The 24,859-nt window shown below is 38.3% G+C and overlaps 1 protein-coding gene across 1 annotated transcript in view; it reads left to right on the top strand.

The window, feature by feature from the left end:
* csmd3b (CUB and Sushi multiple domains 3b) overlaps positions 1 to 24,859 on the top strand; it is a 367,690-nt gene that overhangs the window by 322,701 nt on the left and 20,130 nt on the right. Inside the window, exons 54-63 of the mRNA XM_041808608.1 lie at positions 1,701 to 1,874; positions 3,890 to 4,063; positions 9,255 to 9,428; positions 10,082 to 10,267; positions 11,243 to 11,416; positions 17,537 to 17,719; positions 17,887 to 18,063; positions 19,814 to 19,993; positions 20,683 to 20,856; positions 21,067 to 21,240. Of these exons, the coding sequence (XP_041664542.1) occupies positions 1,701 to 1,874; positions 3,890 to 4,063; positions 9,255 to 9,428; positions 10,082 to 10,267; positions 11,243 to 11,416; positions 17,537 to 17,719; positions 17,887 to 18,063; positions 19,814 to 19,993; positions 20,683 to 20,856; positions 21,067 to 21,240 (1,770 nt within the window). The remainder of the gene's footprint in view (positions 1 to 1,700; positions 1,875 to 3,889; positions 4,064 to 9,254; positions 9,429 to 10,081; positions 10,268 to 11,242; positions 11,417 to 17,536; positions 17,720 to 17,886; positions 18,064 to 19,813; positions 19,994 to 20,682; positions 20,857 to 21,066; positions 21,241 to 24,859) is intronic.

The following is a 24,859-nucleotide window of genomic DNA, read 5'->3' on the forward strand; positions in this document are numbered from 1 at the left end:
TATGTATTTGTTAAAAACCCCTCCGGACTGGCATTGTTATAAATGACAAGAAGAGGCACGTGTTATTGACAGTTAATTTTTTTTTAACTTTCTATCCTCTTGAAGCTAGCGATTGTGTTGTTCCATTGACCCTATCCATGCTGTAGATTTCCTTACAGAAGTGTTTCTAGCGAGCCTGGAAGTTGGGGGATTTTCGAGGGTAATTAAAGATTAAGTCCACACCAATAAATCTGATACTGAACATCTTTTTATCCATTTTTTAATCCATGTTAAGTTGTTACTTCCACTAGCTTTGAATGCTAACCACCAAATAGTATCCTACAATGCTTTGTGAAGGGCCGACAGCTAATGGCAAGCTGTTCTATTGTCACGTCATAATGGGTCAAACTGTGCATGCTTAAACATGCAGATTATTATGGAGACAGCCTGAATAGCACTTTATGGAGAGACAGAAAGAGAGCTAGAGAGTCTGTCATGTGGTCGTCTTTGTTTCTTTTAGGTTAATATTTAGCAGTTAAACTCACAATACTAAGCAGGGAAAACAACTTCAAGTGTCAGAGAGAGGCTGTACTTTACCATTCTATTTGATTCATGTTCTGAGTCCACTCTAGGGATAAAATAATGTGCTAGTTTCCCATAGCACAGTCGGTCCAGAAAGTTTACACCTGATTCCATGCTCTTGAATTGGAATTGTTATCAGGAAAGAAAAAATGGTGTTGGAACATCTCAAATTTTAGGCACAGTCTAAAATGCAAGGTTTGGTAGTCTAACATAAATGAGGAGTTTTTGAACTGCAAACCATGCAAAACTTCACTTTAGGTGCCCCAGACTGAAACAAAGAAAGGTGAAAATGAGCATAATTGGTCATCTTTAACATCATGAAATGGTAGCTAGCTCTACAACAGCTAATCAGTAAGAAATTCAAATTTCTCACTTAAATAGCTACTAGTTCACCTTGATAAGCAAGGCATTAGAAAGTAGCACACAGCATTCATATACAACTTAATTAGCATGCCCAATTGTTAAATACTGACTCTATTGATCATTCTGAACTTCTAATGTAAGCAGAAATTATTTTAACTAAACCCTGAAATACTGAAAATACATTAAATCAGGTTTAAACTGCTGTGATTGACCTAACTTGATAACGGCATTATGCAAACTGTCTAAATTGCTGAGGGACCTGATTTACCAGATCATTTAAAAAATAATTAATTGAACCATACGGTTTCCAAAGTTCATAAAAGATGATGGATTTTAAGGCTTGTCAATTCATATCATCAATTTGTGTTGCCCTGTTTGTGTTCAGTGTTTGTTAAAACTTTTTATATTGACTTTTTGTCTTCTAAATGTATTACAACTAACTTTAAGATCATGTGCTAATCTGATGGGGCTGTCTTTCTTTTTTTTTTTTTTTGTCATTTGTTTTGGGTTTTTTTTCCTGTAACTACTTGATATTTTGATATTAATTTGGTTCCAAGAATTTTTTTGACCTTTGAAAAAAATGCTCTGTCATTCTCACTCATTTCAATCAATGCAGGAAATAAGAATTGGCACAAACTTTGTGTGATAAACAGCCTGACAGTGCTGGTAACTGTCCTCAGTGAAAGCAATGAGCTCTGCCAGCTCCTCAAATTAACTTGGTGCTAAATTGTTGCACAAGTGCTTTTAAATTGCTTGTGTCTGCCTATGCCTTTCAGTTATCTCCTGCGGTGAGCTGCCGTCCCCGCCCAACGGGAAGAAGATTGGTACTCAGACAACATTTGGAGCAACAGCCATCTTCACCTGTGATGTCGGCTTCATGCTAGTGGGGTCAGCCGTCAGGGAGTGCCTGTCATCTGGGCTGTGGAGTGGAACGGAAACACGGTGTTTAGGTATATTAACACTAGAACTAGTAATACATTGAAGCATGCAGCCTGTGTTTCAGCATATGTAGACTCTTAAATATATCTCTTTGGATATATATTTCATGTTAGCACACACAGTCACTCATACGTGCAAAGGTTGTCCATTGGAGAAGCTTGTGGAGGACTTTTTGAGTCAATCTAATGAGGACAGGTATCAAAGGTAGAAAGTGTAAGTCGCCTCAACCCTTCATCCAGCTGCACAGCTGCTCCCCCCTTGGCCTCTATCTCACAAGCCAGACTGCTACAAGGAAGCTTCTGCTTTGCTTTCAGATTGAATGTTCTCTTTTTATCTATGTATTTCTATACACGGTTAAAAAAAAAGCTCCTTTCTACTGTCTGTTGCCAGCCTCAGCTAACAGATGTTATGACATGGTGCTGTCACATTTCCATGAAGCCTCAGTGAAAACTTCCAGAAAAAATAAAGGCTGAGGCAGATAGGAAATGCACTAAAAAAAAGATTCAACCTAGACTGATGAGAAGGCATCATTTTGACAAAAAACAAAGGAGAAGTTATGTTCTACCCAGAATTTGCTTCCAATAATTTCCTTGTTGTCCTTCATTATTACTTGCTTCTGAATACTTAAAATGCAAACTTAAACTTATATTTTCCTGTACATATAGTTTATTTATTAATAAATGTTAGCTTATGGACACCAAACATAATCAAATTTTTATTTTCATTCCCCAAATTAAGCGTCAAAGACATCTATGTAAGATCTATTTTGATTTGTGTACCATCACAAAAACATAAACTTCCTGGACATTTATATCATACCAGCAGTGGTCAAACAAAATAAAGCAAAGTCCTTTGTGTTTTACCTTTTTTTAAGTTCTAATAATCATTTTCATCATAGGGCCTTTTTTCAAATTACATCTAAACTGTGATGCCTAGCTGGAAACAAGCCAATTGTTTTATAAGATGGTTAGGTAACTAATGTCATTTTCTCAACACACAACTTTCTTGAACATATTAAAGGAAATACAGTGTAACACACTTGAGGTAATCAACGCCTTAAAGACAATGTGAAATGGCAAAGGTGATGTTAGGCAGCCTTTTCTGTCCTCGTTCTCTCACACCTCCCTGGCTGCCTTTTAATAATTGTTAACGATTGCTGACATGAAGGCCACAGTGCAGGTTTTATCTACAGTAAAGGGTGAAATCAATACTCAATCCAAACTAAAAGAGAAAGTCCATTTCTTCTTGACTTAACAATTGCTCTAAGAAAGACACTGTGTATTAATCACACCTGATGAATGTGATCGGGGAGTTAAAGGGCCCAGAAGGCACGTTTGGTTACAAGGTACTTCATATTTCCTGGATATTCATTGAGAATAGACATCTCTGCACTTGTGAAAAAAGAGCTTTTAAAGCTCTCGCAAAAAAAAAAAAAACTGACCCACCAGGTAATGTCTTACCACCTGTGCCTTCACCATAAATGACGGCTGATCCAATTTATGACGGAGCTCCCAATATTCCTTCAAGATAGCTTGTCATGCTCTCACTTTGATATTTCATGGTTGTGCTTGATAAAAAGTGAGTTTCTCATATGTGGGATAAACTTGATTTCAGGCTGCCGTTGCCTTTTTCTCCACCCCTGCTAAAGGTTTCAGCAAATGTTAAACATTTTAATGTGACAAATAGAGGCAACACAGCCTCTGTTCAATCTTAAGGGTTTGTTTTTAAACTCCCAGATCTGATTAAAATCTCACTGCTGATAATGTCCTTGTTCTCTGATAATAACCCAAGGAAAACTCCAAATGCAAGGTTAATAGAAGATTTTGATTAAGTCCAAGGGCTTGTTTGTGAGTTAGAAAAAGAAGAACACAAAGCCCTGGAATAATGGTGGAGTTGTGTTTGAAGAAAAGTAGGTATGAATACTAAAAGTAGTCACGGAGGATATGTCTGCATAAAGTCAGTATATTAGTAGTGTCTTTAAAGCAGGATATTCTGAGTCAGCTGTATCTCTGTTTGTGTCTTTCAGCGGGTCACTGTGGCATCCCAGAAAGCATTGTGAATGGCCAGGTGATCGGGGAGAACTTTGGGTACCGAGATACGGTCGTGTATCAGTGTCTGCCTGGCTTTCGTCTAATAGGCTCATCTGTTCGGATCTGTCTTCAGGACAACCAGTGGTCTGGACAGCTGCCTGTTTGTATACGTAAGCAAAGCACTCACAAAGCACACTCTTTGGCTTTTTTTATTTGCTGAAACCGTTTTCTAGCCTGCAGTGAAGTGTCATTGAGATTAAAAATAGTTTGGGTTTTTTTTTTTTTTTTTTAAAGAGGGCCCTTGGCCAAAAACAGGCACAATTACACAGCTTCAGATTCAGAATGCAACAAAAGAATACCAAGAATTAAGAACAATAAGATAAAAACTGAATTAGAAATAAGAATAAAACATACATCAACATTAAAAAAGACATCTACAGCTAGATGGTTAATGATTATAATACATTTCAGTTTTTCTTTGCAGAAATCAAGGAAAAGTTTAGCATGTTTGAGTGCCCTTTTCTCTATAAATTACAAACTTAAGGGGCAGTTAGTGGGAATTATTGAAAGGGACTGAAGTTTCACATTAGATGACAAAGAGCCCAGATTCTCTTCTGTCCTTTTTCTTTTTTATATAGACTCACACTATCAACTTAAAAATCAACTTATTCTGTGTGGAGGCATACTCTACCCACTGACAACATCTAAACCATGTCTCTTTCTACTGATCAGCCTTTATTAGTTGAATGAAAAGTTCAAACATGGTCAAATGGGCAGTGTGCGAGTCTGTGACAAAAAATGCCAAATTTAATTTTCTACCTTGTTCATCCTGAAAGGACAGAAAATACATGAACTCTTGTCTTTTAGTTTTCATAGGGGTGAATAAGCATGGAGTTGATTGAATGGAGGAGAAAGAATAGAAATGATACTCTGAAAGCGTTGTAATACCTCTGTTCCTACTGTTTGTAACATAGCACCTGCAGAAATGTATGCCTTCTCCAACAGAGGTGATTCCAGCTTAAGGTTTTCATTAGGTTATTAGCATTTGAAGTTTGGATATTTTATTGGCCTGTGGAGTGGAAGAATCAATATCATACATCTTGCATATCACTCTGGAGGCACACGAATGAAAAAGGCCTCATGTCTGACAGATTAAGATTTACTATGTGGTATGATTTTTGTAAGATGTTTTATTAGAATTTGCATTTGGAGGCAACAAGATTGAGACCTGATTTAGTAAAAATAAATCAGCGTTAAAGTGGAAAATGGCCTTGGCGTAAGAAAAATATCCTCAACAGTCCTGAAGTACATCAGTAAAACTACTGAAAAGTTAAAAGGGATTCATTATAAGGTAGTATTGCTTTTGACACTGAGGGGGAGACATCTTTAGAACTGTTCTGAAATTATAAAAATGTATATTGGATGTGTACTTCAGTTAGTCTTAAACCTTGAAAGCAGGACTGGGGGGTCTCCAATTAAACTCCAAACCAAGTTTTTAAACATAAACAACCAAAGATGGAGAATAATGCTACATTTTTTATGGACATCTCACTTTATATTGAATTTGCAATATAGTATAGTGTTAGCAGTTAAACAGTAGTGAAATCATTGCTGTGGAACTAGAGACATCATCGTCCTTATCTCAAATGGCTTTCTTTTTTGCCAAAATTAGGGATGTGCAACATATTAATAGTGTTGGCATATCCCAGCCTGACTCAATATTGAAAGAGATGGAAACATTTAAAAAAAAAAAACATTTAAAAAATGAAGTGATTCACACAGCCAATCAAACCCACAAAAGATCAAAACACAGATCACAACATGTCTGTGGTAGATCTCTTGTTTCCTTACTGCCAGTTGACCACATCTCAATTCAATTCAATTCAAATGAGGTTGCAATATTGACCGTACGTATCAGCTGAATGTATGAATGTACCAAAATGCTCTATCTCTTAAGACAAAGCATTAGGTTTATTGAATGCATACATCATGTAATATCATGCATCCCCAATCTAAATATGGCACTTAAATTACCCACAATCCAACTCCACTGTATTTTGTAATCCAGCCTGTAGTCTTTAGACACAAGCAAAAGACTCAAATGGCATCATTTGAGAGAATTTATCAGATTTTCAGCCTTAAGGCAAAAGCATTTTGCTCTTGCAGCTTCCAAAATTCTGCAGACAGATTCAGATGAGAAACAAAGTGGTAGTTCAATTTCAATGGAAGCATTTTAAGATGTGATCACCACTCTAGGATATTTTTCCTAACATGCTTAGGCCACTGTGAAAATCTTCTAAAAATTACTAGTGTGATAGCCTTGAATGTTTTAGGCAGCAGCCTGGCATGGGGAATGTGGCGATGATAAGTGCCATCTCAAGCCAAAAACAGAGAGGCAATTTACCAAAAGAGACAGCCTGTTTGGTGCCTAATTTAGAACTGTGTTTAAAAGATGTCAGGGACGGCGAAGTGTCTGAAAGAGCATGGAAGGGATTTAATTTCCTCTTTTTTTGTTTTCAGTTCAACCTCTACAGAAAAACAAAAATATGTAGGAGAGCTTACGTTTGTAGTTATGTCTCTCCATTTCAGTACTGCATGAGTTTGTGTTTGTGGTGAAAGTATTGTGGATATTTGTGTTTTTTTCTGGGCAGTGTTGTTTTATTGGGGTTTGCATGCAGGAGGAATTGAGGGAAATCATTTTACAGCCAAATTATACTGTAATTATGGAGATGAGAGGCTCTTATTTAGAGGCACAAAGAATGATGATGAGAGTATGAATTGTGTGTGTGTAGCTGTAGGGGATGCTTATGATGTCGGATATATTTATATTTTAAGCAAGCAAACTTCTGATTGTTCCTGATAGAGTGAAAAAAATATGGCTTCTTCCCGTTCTGTCTAATCAGCGCTCGTCTTGTTCATCTCTCCTTTGCTCCTCTCTTCATCTTCTCCTCTCCTGCCCTCTCTTCTGATCTTTTTCCTTTGTTGCCTCCTTTTCTCTGTTCAGTTTTCTACCTACCCAGTTTGTTTCTTTTTTCTCCCCTCCCCTGTCTTCCCCTCTCCTCCCTGTAAGGCATTAAATTTAAAAGGGCAGAGATTGAGAGGCAGATGAGAGAGGCTGGCAGGAACTGTAAACTGCCTGTTTACACAAACATCAAAAGCCTGGCGTCAGCAACAATGAGGACAAGGGACACACACAAACTTCTAAGTAGCCTCGGTGAAAGAAGTTAACGGGATGCATAATTATGATACACAATGGCAAACAGAGGACACTCATCACTAACAATGAAGATGGCGAGACCTAATATCTCCTAAATAATGACCCTAAATTAGGATACCGCCTCAGTCCTCTCAGCTGCCTGATGTTCTCATAAATATTTATCAGTGACTGTATGAGAGGCAAACTCATCTCATCCGGGTCCCTGACTCTGGATTATATAGGCCTCTCTTGTAATGTCTGGATTAATCCTGTGTTTTTAAAATGAAGTCAAAATCTCACTTTTATGTATTTTTGACATTTGATGAGTATAAGGCAATAGTTTATGCACCTATACCAAATTTTTCCTGACTGAGTACGAGTACTTAAATTTAGGTTCTCATTGATACTGAGTAAAATTGGATATTTTAAAAGTCTGTTTGTTCTATTATGTGTCTTTACAAGTTATCAGTGCATAGTTTTCATTCCCCCATACTTTTTCATCCTGATTTGAATATCAGAAACTGCAGACATGGCTCCAACTTTGACTACATACTCTCATTAGGAGAGACAAACATCATGTTCTATAATGATACTGAGTACAGTATCTGCAGTGTTGTGAGTTTGAGTGCTTGGTGTCAGCACCCCTACCTGATGCTTGTATTAATATCGGTGCAGCCCTAAAACTATGATTTCCTGGGGTGCAGATGGCCTAGCAGTAAGGTTGCACCCCATGAACATGGATGGCCTCGGTTCAAGTCCACCCTGCATGTCCCCACATGTCTCTCCCCCTCTCTCCTGTCCTTGTTTCCAGCTCTATCCACCGTTCTTCACTCATGAAATAAATGCTTAAAATGCCCCAAAACATGCTATCCTCATATTATTATTAGCTAGATGAAACCATTTTGACAAGACAAGGCTGTTGCCTGTCATACTCTAAAAACATTATCCACTGAAGTTTGAAATGATTAACATTACAATTTGCCACAGTAGGCTGAAATGCAAAGAGTCCATAGATAACTCAGAGTTTATACCTGTGAGAGTCAAAGCATGATTCTGTGCTACCAAAAAAGTAGATTTATTGGCAAATATATTTCTTACAGGGATATTCATTTAGAAAGAATCCTAAATGAGCAGTCCAAAGCAAAATACTCATGTGTTTATAACTATCTGATTAAATCAACGGTTAATATTATCATTTAACCTTACAAAGATTAAAACCAGGCCTTGCAACAGTAGATTACTTTCTTCTCTTGCTTTTATCTACTAGAGCTGGGCAATTATTCAAAATTTTGATTAAATTGGGATATGGCCTGCTGCAATTTTCAAATTGCAGAATGAGCAATATTTTTTTAACCTGAAATGTGTCACAATATCAGTTTATTGCCGTTTTTTGCAGCAGAGATGTTATTTACTACACATTATACAATCCAAAAGCCAATTTTAGTTGCAAAGTTGTATTTTTTAGTTTAGTTTAAAAAAAGTCTTACCTTCCTAATTTTGCATGTTTTTCATTATTGAAATGAGAATAACATGAAATAATCACACTCTTCTTTACAGAATATATATTAAATTTGTAATATGAGAAAAAATGATGAAAAATAGATCATTTTTTAGAAATGTTCAGCCCTGGTTTAATATATCTGATATTGGTTGTGGTATAGAATAATTTATTGATTTTCTATTTAAAAAATACATTAGATGAGGAACTTAGAAAATAATCACATTTTAAATCACAATGTTGGGGAAAAAATGAAATTAGATTCATTTTCCAAATTGTGTAGCCCTAGTATCCACTCTCATCCTCCTTAAAAGTTCAGCTTTACTTAACAGCATTGTCCCAAGATCTTAATCTATAGCATATTCCAGCATATTCCAGTGCATGTTTGCAAGTAGACGGACGTGACCAGCTACCAAACACTGACATACACATCAGAGAGTAACACTTTTACACTGGCTGACATCATAAGATATGGACATAAGGACTTTTATCTATTTCACTCTCATCTGGCTAATGTAACAATGGTTTGTGTCTCTGCTGAGGATCAGTACAATACTCTAATGTACTGTGAATAATCTTTGGTTGCCTCATCATACGTCTAATATGAAATTGTTATAAGGGTTCAAATATTCATTATTTATACTGTCTTTCCCTTTTTTTTTTAAAGCTGTCAGCTGTGGCCATCCAGGAAGTCCCATATATGGTCGTACAGTGGGAAACGGCTTCAACCTTAACGATGTGGTCAGCTTTGTTTGTAACCGGGGTTATGAAATGGAGGGGCCCTCACGCGCTCAGTGTCAGGCCAACCGCCAATGGAGCCACCCGCCCCCAACGTGTAAAGGTGGGGAGAAAAGTTAAGTGTATCACCCCTAACCTTATTTAATACCCCAAACTTTAATACCACCTCAATGCTTCTCTTTATTTACTTGTAACTCAGCCATCTCTGTTTATCCATCTCCTTTCCATTACACCTCTATTTATAAACCATTGGAAAAAAATCATTTTGTTTATTCCTAGACAGATGTTTTTCTGTTCTTTCCTAAACATAATGAAGTTTTGAGGTGGATTTAAAACTTCACATGCCTCTTTTGGTCTCCTAGCTCCAGCCTTTGGGAAAGAAAAGATAGGTTGCAGGGATTTCTATGTGTTACTGTACTCATTTACACAGTGATTTGCAATCTGTTGAAAATATTTATGTAAAAAAAGTATTGATAGTGAGTCTTGAGATGTCATGGGGGCTGGATCCAGGACTTATACCTGCTTTCATCATTTTAATTTATCCTTTTTGAACACCAGCTCTTATCAGGTTTTCTGTCTTTACTCCTTATTAAGTTCAGTTTTATTTTAAGAGCCACAAACCCAGTGTTAATCACTGGAAACAGGACGAGAGGGGAGAGAGATGACCCTCTCTGGTTTATGCCAAATAACACATGCTTTTCTGTCTCTTGTTTTTTGTGTTTGTGCGTGTCCTTTTTTGTGTCTATCTGTGTATAGTGGTCAATTGCTCTGATCCAGGAATCCCGGCAAACTCTATCAGACAGAGTAAAATAGAGCATGGGAACTTTACCTTTGGCACAGTGGTTTTCTACGACTGTAACCCAGGATATTACCTGTTTGGCTCACCTGTTCTGACCTGCCAACCTACTGGACAGTGGGACAAACCCCTGCCTGAATGTATAGGTAAATTGAGTCTTGTCTGCTTGTCTTTTCCAACCTAAAGTGTATGAAACAGTTTTAAATGTAATTTAGTGTTTGTTGAATCCTAGATGTAATTTAAGCTACTTCTGCTATTCCCATCATGCTTTTTCTTTTAAAAAGGAACCAGTGCAGCTCCCAATGACAATAACGAAAGATTTAAATATGGCATGGCATGTTTTTGTTTATTTTTCTCAAATGATGGGCCCTTTGGCAGATTTTCAGTCATCACGACTTTAAACTGATGATTATGGATTTTAATGGCAGAACTGACCTCCATCGGTGAACAGTTTTATCAGCTGTGGTTAGTAAGCTAATTAGGCTGTGATTTGCTGGCAGCTTAAATAATGTAAAACTCTGTCTGGAATCCTCTCAGAAGAGTCTTAGAAATTCACTAAATTACTATTTGCTGAAAACTTTGGATGATAATGAAATGTAACTATAATTTTGTTGCTTTTTCTTTCCACAATTTGGCAGCTCAGTTTACATGCATATTTGAATGTTTTACTTGGATAAATGCAAGAGGGGAAAGCAATTAAGATGAGGAGTTAAATTATGTGTAAAACAATTGATTTACTATTTAACATTATGAGCTGCTGCCTCTAATCATAAAGTAGAAATATTTCAGCTTTAATGTATAAGTCATGAACAAGGCTTTTCAAAATATATAGTCAGTAATCTCAAAACCTTACAAGGTAAGTAAAGAAGTTTTTTTCTGTGAATTAAAACTCATCTACCTAAGAAGGTTGAAAGCAAGATGGTTATAAATGGTAACAGTGTGTAACCCAAATCCAGCACCACGTCCTGTAAAATTCTTCTCTCACTTATATCATATCTATTTTTACCTGAACACCTCATGTTCTTGTGCCTCATGTTCTTCTCAGAGGTCCCTGCAGCTCTGTTGAGTCGAAACAGACTGTCCATCCTCCTTCATCTCTCTCTGTCTCTCTGGGTTTCTAGTTGTAGACTGCGGTCATCCTGGCTCTCCCCCTAATGGTGTGCTGAGCGGAGATAAGTTTACATTCGGTTCAACGGTTCGATACTCCTGTCTGGGCGGAAGACAGCTGAAAGGAGAATCATCCAGGACTTGTCAGCTCAATGGGATGTGGAGTGCCCCCATGCCCTTCTGCTCTGGTAACCATTTAAACCTCTACTGAATATACAGACTTCCAAATCCTCGATGTTAGAGAGAGACACATAGGTAGACAGGACTTGTAGATGAAAAGCGAGATGTCTGGAACATGTAGATTCAAACACTTCATACCTTTATATCCCGCAGGCTCTCTTTCTTAACCCTTGCACTCAGTCTTCAGGTTAATGGACAGATAGATGGTAGGGTTAAAGCATGAAAAGAAAATATCTGAGTAGCAGTCTGTTAAAAAGGCCATGGATTGTAGCCTCCTCCTACATTCACATACACCTTAGCCCTGTTTCCTGAGCCATGTCCAATTAGTTTTTGATTTTCTAATTTCAGCTATCTGTATACAGCTTTTAGGTGTTATTTTACAAAGTCTTTCAGTGAAGATAATAATATACATGAAGCAGTTAAAGTATGTTCCTTATATGTTCTGTGCTGAGTGGACTTGAAGGCAATATTGTGTATCATAGACACCCCACTCTTGCTCTTGTGCAAACTGCTTAACACAAACATGATTAATCCCTGCTGGTTTGACTGTATATGCATAGCTACCCACTTATTGGACTAGATTCTCTCTCCAGACAGAGAGGCTCGTCACCTTCCATCATTTATAAACAAACTGTCTACATTATATGGTCCTCAGTTGGCTGGGTCGGGACATGATTATGGCTCTGCAGACTGAGAGGTTCCCAGCGGCTGCTTATATAACGGACGGACTGAAAACACATTCCAGACGAGTTGACAAAGAATACATTGTTATTTACAGTGATTGCCAGAGGGGAGATGCAGGGTGAGGGAGGGTAATAGTTTATGAAGCTGTGATTCATGGTTTTCACCTGCCAGTTCTGTGCCACAGCCTGGTATAGATAAGAGTTCAGCCTGTGGAAAGAAGTACCAGGTCTGCAATTCTGCTCCTCCACTGTTGATAAGTAAATGGCATTTCTGATGTTATATTAGTGTTATTTGCACATTTCATTTCAGGCAGAATAATATACATTCAGTTTAACCCCGTAGGTGCATCAATTATTGTATCTAGACTACAAACTTTAAACCCAGTTCCTCTCATTTTTACCTTATTGGGAATTGTGTCCATGTGCAGTGCCTGTAAAAGTATTCACCCTCTTGTATGTTTTACCCTTTTATTGATTTTAAAAATCTATCATGGTATCATAATTTGGCTTTGTTGACTAAAAAAATACAAAAAAACCCTCTTTAATCTCAAAGTGAAAACAGATTTCTACAAAGTAATGTCAATCAAACAAAAACATTTAATGCATCCCCTTTAAAGTGACTGACCCACAGCCAATTTGTGCTAGTAGTCTCACAATTAGTGAAATGTATCTTGACTGATTGTACTATAAAGACACCTGTGTCTGGAAGGTCCAATTACTTGTCGATCAGTTTCCCTGGCTACTATTAAACCATGAAGACAAAAGGACACTCCAAGCAACTCCGAGAGAATGTTATTGAAAGGTACAAGCCAGGGGATGGATACAAAAAAATCCTAGGCACTAACCATTCCCTGGAGTTCAGTTCAGATTCATTCTCAAGAAATGGAAGGAATATGGGTCATGTGTAAATCTGCCTTGATCAGGTCGTCCTCATGAACAAAGTGACAGTGCGAGAAGGAGACTAGTGAGAGAGGACACCAAGACACATATGACTACTCTAAAGCAGTAATACGTTTCAGCAGCTCAGATGGGAGACTCTGCATACAGCAATTGTTGCCCTGTTTCTTCACCAGTCGAAGCTTTATGGGAGAGAGGCAAAGAGAAAGACACTGTTGAAGAAAACGCATATTAAGTCTAAATTAGACATTGCCAAAAGGCATGTGGGAGTCTCTGTGGTCAAGTGGAATAAAGTACTTTGGTCTGATGAGACCAACATTTCTTTAACCATTGGACAAGGTGCTGTGTTTGGCAGACACCAAGCACTGCACATCACCACAAAAACACCATCTCCACTGTGAAGCACAGCAGTGGCAGCATCATGCAGTGGGGATGCTTCTCAGCAGCTGGCCTTGAAAGGCTTGAAAAGATAGAGGGTAAAATGAAAGCAGCAAAATAATCCTTGGAGAACTATCTTATACAGTCTGCAAGAGAACTACAGCTTAGGCAAAGATGTATTTTCCAGCAAGACAATGACCAGAAGCATACAGCAAGAGCTTCACAGAAATGGTTTAATAACAACAAGGCAAATGTTCTGGAGTGGCCAAGCCTAAGCCCAGACCTCAATCCAGTAAAGAAACTGTGGAAGGACTTGAAGTGGGCTGTTCATGCCAGATCCCCATGCAACCTGATAGAGCTTAAGAAGTTTGCAAAGAAGAATGGAGCAAGATTGCAGTGTCCAGGTGTGCAAGCCTGACTAAGACCTATCCACATAAACTCAGTGCTGTGTAGCTAAAGGGGCATTGTTTAAATACTGACTTGAAAGGGGTAAGTATTTATGTAGTCAATCATTCTACACTTTTTGTTTTAATTTTATATATATATTACTTTGTAGAAATCTGTTTTCACTTTGACATTAAAGATTTTTTTTATTTTGTAATAAAGGCAAATTATATTGACCCTGATTGATTTATAAAATCAATAACAGGGCAAAACATCCAAGTGGATGAATACTTTTGATAGGCACTGTATCTGTCTTCAGCAATTTCCACACTTTGACTTGAGTCAGGCTTTACAAGACACAGAGTTTGAGATTAGACTTGTACCAGAGTGCTGAGAGCCTGACCTACTTGAAAGTAGACTCCATTAAAAGTAGAAATTTAAAAGGGAGAAAAATCAAGGGCAGGGACTAATGTTTTTTTGAGGTATATTCAACAAAGACAGAATAATAAACAAGTAAGTCATAGCTGGCCTCACTCCGCCTCGTGGCAGGAATATTTTATTCATGCAATTCATGAACTGAACAACCTTGATTTTGACCATGATTAAAGAAAACTGGCTGCAAAGCTTTGAAATTAAAATGTTCCAATTCTGCGTCATTGTTTAATGCAGCACCTGCGGGTTCTTGATGAAGACTTTGGTCTTGGCAAAAGAAATAATTTCAGATTCTTGGAAAGATTTGTTTGGCAACTTGCTCAGAGTAAAAGGCAAAGGATTGTCCCACTATGATATCAATAGATATTAGCTTCAGCTTTAGTTAGTTTGGTTTGCACATGTATTAGAAACAGGTTTAAAACAACAATAAGTTGCCTCAAGGTCAATTCAAGCATCTTTAAAACCCACCAATTAACAAATTCCTGATTGTTAAAGCCATATGAAAACCATATCATAGAAAACAAGACCCTTTTTTACATTTTCGAGTCTCATCTACATGAGATTGCCTGGCAACTAGGAGAGCTTTCACGGGCTTATGACCTCAGTGAAATTGCACATTGTCATTTTCATACATCAGCTTTGTACAGATTTGACAACTTTATATAACACGTTAATCAGTGATCTTTCAAGGTGCAAGTAGGTGGATGTTGATACCCTTGGATGGAGTCCCCCCAGCTTTTTCCTTTTGTTTTCAGCTTTCATGCTACACTACAATATACTGCAGTTAGTTTCTTTCACAATTAATGGAAACTAATTAGCTACTAAATATAGTTTTAAAAATGTCAAACAATCATTGAATCACTGGTTATAGCAGGCGAAGTCACTGCCAGCTGAAGAGTAAAAGAAGCTACAGCAGGCTTATTTGTCCTCTGTTCCTTCCCTGCTTCACCGCATGCAGCAAGTTTCTGAATCAGACGGTGAGAATGTTACACCTAGTAGATTTTCTGCTCCAGCTTTATGAGATCTTCTGCAAACCTGAGCAGAGGAGCTACAGCTCAGTAACCCATGAATTTACCCAGGCCAGAGTGCAGCCAAATCTTTCTATCAGATAGATATTGTGTGTGTGTGTGTGTGCGCTTGCAAGTTTGGATGTGCACAGACCAACGTGTGTGTGACCGATTAGTGGTTGTTCCAAAGTCACCTGAGGGAAACCACTGAGATTAGTTTTCACAACACGCTCCCACAAACCTACTCACATGCTTGCACACATTCAGCCACACACACTCACACAAGCATGCACCAGTGACATCAGGTAGATTGGTTGTTCTCCCTGTTGAGACCAGATACACCTGAGGCTACGTGGTGACTTTGGAGCTGCGTATGAGTGTGAGTGAGAGGGCCCAATGGGAGCTGTGTTGATAGTAGTGTGGTGTCCCTGAAGGCTTGTGTGCATGTGTGTCTGTGCTCTTACTGATTTTTTTTAATCTGCTCCCTATATTTAAAAAATAATGTTATAAATATTTCCTAATCCAGAGCTTAATTATTACATTTTTTAACCACATTTGAGCAACAGAGTGTAAAATCCTGAGGCATCTCAGAAGATGCTATGTCATTATATGTCATGTTTGTGTGATGTGTGAGCATAAGTTCATTTAGCTGCCAGTCTTGGGATATTTACAGAGTAGTTGAAACAGTTGATGTTAAATTAGCTTGTGTTAAAAAAAAAAAAAAAAACTGCAGCTTTTTTTCTAAAATTCAACTACCAGGCCTGTCGTCAACCAAAGAAAACATTGGTCCACTGAAATTACACGCATCAGTCAAATGGTTGTTGAGGTATATACTCAGCATTTACCTATGTGCATCTGCCTCTGTATTCATATGATTTATAATCAACATACAGTACTGTGCAGAAGTTTTAGGCATGTAGTCATGACTAAAATTTGAGGTTGAGGTAAGGCATGTAATGGCAAGTACACCCACCTGAGGGCCCCATCAGGCAGGAAGGAGGATTGACACAACCCAGGTCATGCTCTGGATGTCTTTGTACATTACCAAGGGCATGGGAAAATAATCTGATGAAAACAAAACAAAAACAACAGCTTTAGGGTGGAGTTATGGGTAGATGTAGTGCTTAAACATAGCCTAGCATACTGTTAGGGCAGGAAGGAGGGATGCCACATCTTCCTGCTGGTTGTCGTGTGTATGTTCTAAGCACCTGAAAACTGTTGGTGGTTGCTAGGCATATTACCAGGGGTGCAAAGGCCCGGACTAAAGAAATGCTGTTAAGCTCGACCTTGGCTGCTGAGCGACACACGTACATGTCAAATATGTCGGCCTTGACTCTGGCTGTCCTCCCTCCTCTCTTTAGCCTGGGGTCGTGGAAAATCAGGACCTGTGAAGAAAATTTACTATTTGTTTATTTATTTACTATTTATTCATTCAAACACCAACTAAAACACGCTCATGGTTAATTGATCACTCTAAATTGGCCGTAGGTGTGAATATGAGTGCACCTCATTGATTGTCTCTATATGTCAGCACTGCGGTTGGCTGGCGACCAGTCCAGGGTGTACCTCGCCTCTCGCCCAATGACAGCTTCAGCCCCCCGCGACCCCCAGTGGGATAAGTGGTGTAGAAAATGGATGGATTGAACTTATCTCAATTTGTGTTCTGTTATTTTAAGAATTCAGTCATTATATGCACACATAAACCAATGTAATTTCACAACATAGGCAGGAATAAGAATGGTGACCACACATTTTTTTGTAAAAAAACAAGTTATTTGTCAGGGCTTGTAGATGTGAGAGACAACTTGTGTGGTTGTGTGTAATAGTGTGTGCATTTTCCCAGGAGCGTGCTCTGTCTGACAGGCAGAATTTGCTGACCAGGCTGCTCTGCAAGGGCAGAGCGAGGATCTCGTACACACACTAGCACACACACTTGCCACCCATCCACCCATAAGAATATACACAAACACTGTTAAGGCAAACATATGCCCCTTGTCACCATCATTTATAAGCAGTCCACTACTATTTGTTAGAAGCTGCTTCACACTCAAGTAACCACAAGAATATACATGTTTCTAAATTTACAGTAAATGAAAACTTTACCTTGACTTTCTCTGTTTACAATGCTGTCTAAATGAACCATCAACTGTGTAAGTGAATAATTACCAGTTTGTGAAGATCACTTTTTTGCATTGCTATGATTCCCCTTTTCTAGTTTGAATTTTAAATGTCATTTTCAAAGTCTGAAATCGATTCCGTCTTTGTACAGGATGCAGCTGGTTTGTGTTGATTCCAGATTCCTGGTTTTGATGTTGGGATAACTCACGCTATGTTTCTGTCCCTTTAGGTGACACAGCTGGATCCTGTGGCGATCCTGGCATTCCTTCTCACGGTTCAAGAGAACAAACAGATTTCAGAATCCGCTCCAAGGTTTACTTCAGCTGCTCAGAGGGCCACCATCTAAACGGTTCTGTAGAGAGGATGTGTTTCCCTAATGGGACCTGGTCCGGCACGCAGCCCTTCTGTAAACGTAGGAGGACACTTTGACTTGATCTAACCCAGCCCAGCTCTTTTACACTTATCCAGTTATAGATGTGCTCCAGAGTCTCCTTAAATAACCAAAGTCGTAGACTTGAACCTCATTGAGATACACAAGGCCTTCTCACTCTCTCTCTCATTCTCTTATATTTCCTCCAGCTGTCCAGTGTGGTAACCCTGGCACCCCCAGTAATGGAAGAGTTTTTCGTTTAGATGGAACAACATTTTCTCACTCTGTCATCTACTCCTGCATGGATGGATACCTGCTCAACGGCGCCACCACAAGGCAGTGTCAGGCCAATGGGACCTGGTCAGGAGCACAGCCCAACTGTACCAGTAAGCTGCTGAGGGGGGTTAAGATTTACAGATTATAGATTGGTATTGGTAATTGAAGAGTATCTTACATCTTGCAAGTAAACACAGTTCAAGTTATTATCAGTAATGTGAACACATATTTAAGGTGACTTTGAGGCCAAAGAGCAAACTGTCAGCTTTATGTATTACCAGTTATATATAATCCAAGCATTAAATCCTTGCTTTGCAGTGACGTCAAGTCTGCAACCCATAAACATCCCCAAACTCTGATTATAAGGTTCTCTCTCCAGCCTTTTGCGACCCTATTTTATGCCCGGTTTTAAATTATTTTGCGACAGTATAGGGGTCTGAGTAATGCAGTCAGCCTCAAATCTTCATGCTCCTGCTACAGACTTTATAGGGCAACATGAATAACCTTGATTGTTGTTTACTTAAGCTAATTTGCTTTTTGGACTCCATGGGGATATCACAGAGAGTAAATAACCATAAAACATAACATTGTGCTCTAACACATTATGAAATGTGACCCCAATCATGGTTAAACAAGTGTTAATCAGTGCTGCATGTTACCTAGACTACACAATCAGCATGTTAAAATAAATGCAACAGCTACAGATGGCATATTTACTTCTAACAATAAAGATGCAGCATTATTAATACTTTGTGAAAACTATTATCAAAATATGTGCAGATACAACATTAATTTTCCCTGTATGAGCAGAGTTGAAGCTGCATTTTTTTTTCTTTATCTTAATCTTTACAAAAGGTACCAAACAATAAAGTAACTGCAGCAGTACCAATTAAGTGATTAAAAGGTTTTGGTACACAAAGTTTATAAATATTAAATTAAAATATATTAATTGTGGTAGTATTCAAGATAAACTTTGCATCCCATAAACACTATTACAAATTGCATTTCACCCTCTGATCTGGACTTTTTGGGATAAAAAGTGTCAAGAGGAAGAATAACTTAGCCACCCATGATCTATTTGTGCAATAGGTATCTCAATCTCATTGTAATATTTTGAACCTGTGCCTCATGGCCCACCTGCTCCCATTCATCTTTTGTTATCTCTGTATCCTCCAGCACCATTATAATGTTTTCCAATTTTCAGTGGCATCACTGTCTTGAATGCGCTATGTGCAGAAATAAGATTTGAAGTGTCCAGCAGTAAGGAACAAAGAAATAAATATGCTGAGATGCAACATTATTCTGGTATGGGCTCCTGAAAAGAAAGAAAGAATCCCCTATCTTGAAGGAAAAAGTTTTTACAGTAGATTAAACCACATTTATGAACAGCCAGGGAAGCATCTTAGGTGGGTTTGGAAGCATTTCAGCTGTCTATTCGACAGTGACAGGGCTTTGGTCATGGGACTTAATAGTTCCTAAAATAATTCTAGGAAGACTTCACTCAATTTAGAAATTCTATCATTTTATTCATGAAAAGTCTGAACAAAAATTCATCAACCAGCTTGATATCTTCAGCCTCAGATTGATCAAGTATGAAGACAGGTAAAATTAATAACTGACACTGCAGTTCTATGTAAGACATCTTTCTTCAAGTATGATACACTGCTATTTTCAAAACTTTCATTAACTTTCAATAATGCTTAATGCCCAGGGAAACATTAAAGAACAGAAAAAATAACTTTAAATTTTCCCCCATCTTCTTTTCTCTCCACTAGCAAGCAAATTCAACACTCTTTTACTAAAAGTTTGCAGTCTTCATGTTGCCTGTCTCAGTCTTACCTTTCTTTTCCACCTCCACAGTGATAAACTGCGGGGATCCAGGTGTTCCAGCTAATGGCCTACGCTACGGAGAGGACTTCACCATTGGTCAGAATGTTTCCTTCCAGTGCCAGCCAGGATACAGGATGGAGGAAGACGGGTCACCGGTGAGGACCTGCACCCAGAATGGGACATGGAGTGGGAACATGCCTATATGTACAGGTAAACCCTAACTTTTAAGTATGTCTTGTTGACAGAGCATATGTACAGACACATCTTTAATGTAATTTAACAGGAATTATTTCATAGAGGGTTGAACATACATAATAGCAGACATTTTAACCAATGTCACAATAAATATAAGGCACATTACTCATACTGTAAAAAGAACTCAATTTCATTCATTTTATAATTTATTGGTAGAATATTTGTTTGTATTATACTTTAAAATGACCATTAACAGTCTTCTGTTCAAAGGATGTGACTGTTATAGAGACAGACAGAACAGTACAACTGCTGTAGTCTTAACTGGACTCTTCCGCCGACATAAAATCTCATAATATCCCTAAATATGAGGAGACTGGTAAAACAGATTTTGCTTTCCAGTCCTTGTATCAGTGATGGACATCAAAAATTACAAAAAAAAAAATCTGATTGTATGAGTCAAATGTAATATCCTTGTGCTGTCATGATTAGTATAAACTCTGTTAACAGACCTGATTGAAGTGTCTCCAGCTTCATCAAACTGTTAAATTTTAATGGCTTTTAAAAACCGTAATTAACATAACAGTGCTTTTGACAGACACAGCAGAACCACCTGCAGCTGCTGAACACTGGAGTGTTTTTTTTCTCTCTCTGATACCTCACCCACTCAAGCTTTCTCTTTCTCTCTCTCTCTGTCTTGCTTGTAGCAGTGACCTGCCCAGCGCCCCCTTCCATCAGCAATGGGGTACTGCAGGGCAGTGACTTTGAGTGGGGCAGCAGTGTGAGCTTCAGCTGCTCACCTGGATATGAGCTCTCATTTCCAGCTGTTCTGACCTGTGTGGCCAATGGCACCTGGAACGGCATGCTACCACAGTGCTTACGTAAGCTCATACACTCACATACACATACACTGCATCTGCAGCAGGCATAAGCACGTACATTTCTTGTTATTACTCTGTACCAGCTGTCACAGTTAAAAGCTAAATCTACATTTGTCCTTGAGCTATGCACAAAAAAGCACTTGTCAGCAATGTTAGCAGCTCACACTGAAATGTGATTGTGTATGAATTTGTGTGTTTGTGTGAATACAGCCAAGTTTTGTGGTGATCCTGGTACTCCAGTCGGTGGTTTCAGAGAGGGACGGAGTTTTATCTACCAATCGGAAGTGTCCTTCAGTTGTGCTACACCTTTCATTTTGGTTGGCACAGCAACCAGACAATGTGAAAGTGATGGGACCTGGAGCGGCACGCAACCACGCTGTATTGGTAAGTTCATTTATATTTATAGACCATAAAAAACAGGAAATGCATTGTAAACAAGGAGAATATTGTTTGGGTTCAGCATTAGGGGGGTGAACTTGGGTAATTGAACTTGCAGCTGATGGCAGATAATAATTGTGGTCCATCATAATTAAGCACTGCAGCACAAAATATGAATGCGGAAGCTTCCAGTTGCAGCTCCCAGTGCATTATTTCCATATATATATATATTTTAAAAGACTTTTTTTTAGTAACCCTGGTTAAGAAAAGTTTCACAGTAGTTAGTTGTTCCATCATGTCTCCAACTTGTTCAGGTCAAACCTGTACCAGAACTGGATCTTAGATTTTACTGATTACTGTTAAATAGTTCCTGACTGCTTCCTCAATCATTTATCCCCACATGAGCTGGCACATCCTGGATTCCTGAGGCAGAGACATCTCACCTACTTCAAAGCCTGAGTTAAAATTAAGCTGCAGTGACGGTTAGCCCACCAGAGCCCTCAGACTTTTGAATGTTATGTCTGTTAAGGTAAAATAAGTTGTATAACAAGAATGTTTGCTTTAGATTTTTTTTATTATTCATGTTTGTCTTCAACTTGTGGGCTCTGAACTTTTGAAAGAAATTATTCAGTTGAAATTGGTCTTCCAGTTTATTATGACTTGTTTGTAGCTCAGCCGGGAGCCAGCACTGGTGTCTGATACTCCCCCGCCTAATGATCACTGCCACTAATGACCAGTCGTTATGGAGTCCACAGCACATTGCAGTTTACTCATGGGGTGCAGAGCAGAGCAGCTACTGTTTCTTAAAGGTTGAAATTACATAGACATATTGAAATTATAATTAATACTGACTGGAAGTGTATCGAAGACAATCTTTTACATGAACAGGGAGCCTTAGGGACAGCCCTTAAAGGATGCACTGAAGTTTCCAAACTGGCAGTTACTGCTATTGCCCTGTTAGATAGAACAACTAGATGGCCTGCATGCTGCAAATGGCAATTATTTTAAATTTGAAAAATTGTGTTGGTGCAACCTTGTATGTAAATCATTTTATATCAGAGTAACATTATCAAAAACCTGTAAAACTTGACTTAGATGAGTTTATTCTTTTTGTTTCTTGGGCCTGTATAATTATGTTTTGAGCTTTTTTTTTAAACATATTCTTAAAACGTTCCAATGTCTATTTGTGATGTAATATGAACAGAACAATATTTTGTATTACTGTAAATTATTGTCTTTTAAACACAAATTGCATCATTTGGATATTCTCCAATAAGAACACTGTATCCTCTGTTTAACTGACTTCAGAGGATCAGCAACTTAGTTCTTATATGTACAGTAAATACCACATACTGTATAAAGAGTGGACAGTATAACACCTGACCCCAAGTGAAGCTTAAAGATTTAGAGCTGAATGGCTGCAGTATATGTCATAAACCCAGCCTCCTCCATTTTAACCTGGTTCCAATGTGCAACATATAACATGCACATGTTGCAACATGTGCAACAGAGCAGGTCATGGGCTTCATCTTTGCTTAACAGGAGGGGGTTTGGATGTGTCATCCATCCTCATGTATAGTATAAGAAGTGATAGGAAGTTCTGCAAATGGGCTTGGGTTATCAAATATCTCTTGGTTTGTTGTTAATTTGTTATACACGGTGGAATTTGTAATGCTAGATTTTGATTATTTCTACAATATTATTAATAATTTTCCAAATTATTAATATAAATAAACCTATTAATCAAGTTTCCTAAACAATGGGACCATGCTTTGAAAACGGGAAAACCCCAAAAAGGAGCAAAAAGTCCGTCTCTGAATTAAAATTTCAATTATAATGTTATTGTTGTTAAATAAACATTGGTATGTAAATAAAAAAAAGGTGTGAACACTGACCGACTCTTGAACCAGCAGTCATTACAGTGTGTATGCACAATATTCACAGACAGCTTCTCTTTAAATTTATCATAGGATTTATTTAACAAGGCAGCATCAAGTGTTTTCAATAACACTCAATTTAACAAATAACTATTACAAAACTGCAACACACAAAATATTTGCAAAGCAAAGTATGGTAAATATGTGTGCGTGTGAGAGAGAGAGAAAAAAGACAACATAGCCAAATCACGTATGATTTTAAGGTGGAACCATGTTAAAAAGAAAGAAACTTTAGCTTGCAGTAACTAGCTCAGTATGGTCACTTCACCGCACAGAAACCCAGTGACTTTGATGCAACAGTAGTCACACTTGTGTTGGTGAAGGCACTGCACCGGACATAAATAGGCACAGCAAAATAAATAAAAAATCATGAGACATGAGACAACAAGACATGAAGACAACAAATTCAGGTTTCAACCAGTGTGCATATAACACATTTCCTAGAACTATTTCTGCTCAAACTAAACCTCACATTTGTGATCACGGTGTGTGAGTAGAGTCTAATGTCCAACTAGATTCAGGACTGTGCAGAAGCGAGTCCATTAATGTTTTTTCCACAGTTTGGGTGCCTCTCCAGAAAGTGGAAGTTCTGCAAAGGCAGCAGGATAAACTTTAGGATGAGAGCAGAGCTTGTATCGTTCTTCTGGTGGCAGGAAAGAAGTTGCTTGTCCTTCTCCAGATACCGGTGGGCTTTATGCAGCACTTCTGCCCTGTCGAAGGAAACAAAAAAGTCTTTGTACTTGGCCAGCCGGTAGCTGACTGTGCCAAACTTTTAGATAAAGCTGGGAGCATGAAGCACACAGTGGGAGGCACCTGCTATGGTGGTGGAATTGCCATGGGGTAAATGGTCACAGGGTTGTGTATTTCCTGTGCCGCATCATAGAACCCCTGTGGTTTTGCATCTGTCTCCTCCAATGAGGAAGGAGAATGTGTTCTTTTCACACTTGGTGTAAAGTGCTGCAAGGGCTACTGGGAAGCTAAGTACCTCTGATGTTTATGGTCTTTTGTTCCAGGACAACTGTACTCAGGCTTCCAACTGTACATGTAGGCAGAGTCTTTGTTTCCCAAAGGCTGATCCCAACATAAAGCAACAGCTGCACCCAAAAGTATTTTGCAAAATTTCAAATAATGATTGCAATGCCTTCTTAAATGAGTGAACTGTTAAATGAAGAAACTTTTATGTTTTTGATGAATTGAAATCTCATGCCTCTAAGGAGGTCATACTGAGTCATTTTTCTTTGATTGATTAAACTAAAATTCAAAATTGCATTACATTTTACGCTCAATTAGTAATGCCTTAAACTTAGTTCTTTAAAATAGGGGATCCTATGTAGAAAGTCCTGCTTATAAATAACAGAGAAAGTGCTTCCTCATAAGCAAGACAGCACCATTGCTCACTGCAACTTAGTATTTCTTAAAGGCTGTCAGGAACAGGAATCCACATCCAACTTCAAACAAGCTGCTGCTATCTGGGGATTAAGAAGAAAATAAGGAGGGATATTCAGTGCACATTACAAATGGTCCCACTGGGTCCATACAGCAGTACATGTGATGTTTACAGCACCACTTTATGTCTGATTCTGTGCAGGTGCTTTAACATGAAGTGTGGTCATGAATTGTAATAAATGAGAGCCTTCGTAACATGAACAGACACTTGCCTGTTTGTACCTCCGAAGCAATGGATAAAG

The sequence above is a fragment of the Cheilinus undulatus genome, linkage group 16, assembly GCF_018320785.1.
Source record: "Cheilinus undulatus linkage group 16, ASM1832078v1, whole genome shotgun sequence".
In the NCBI taxonomy this organism is placed as follows: Eukaryota; Metazoa; Chordata; class Actinopteri; order Labriformes; family Labridae; genus Cheilinus; species Cheilinus undulatus.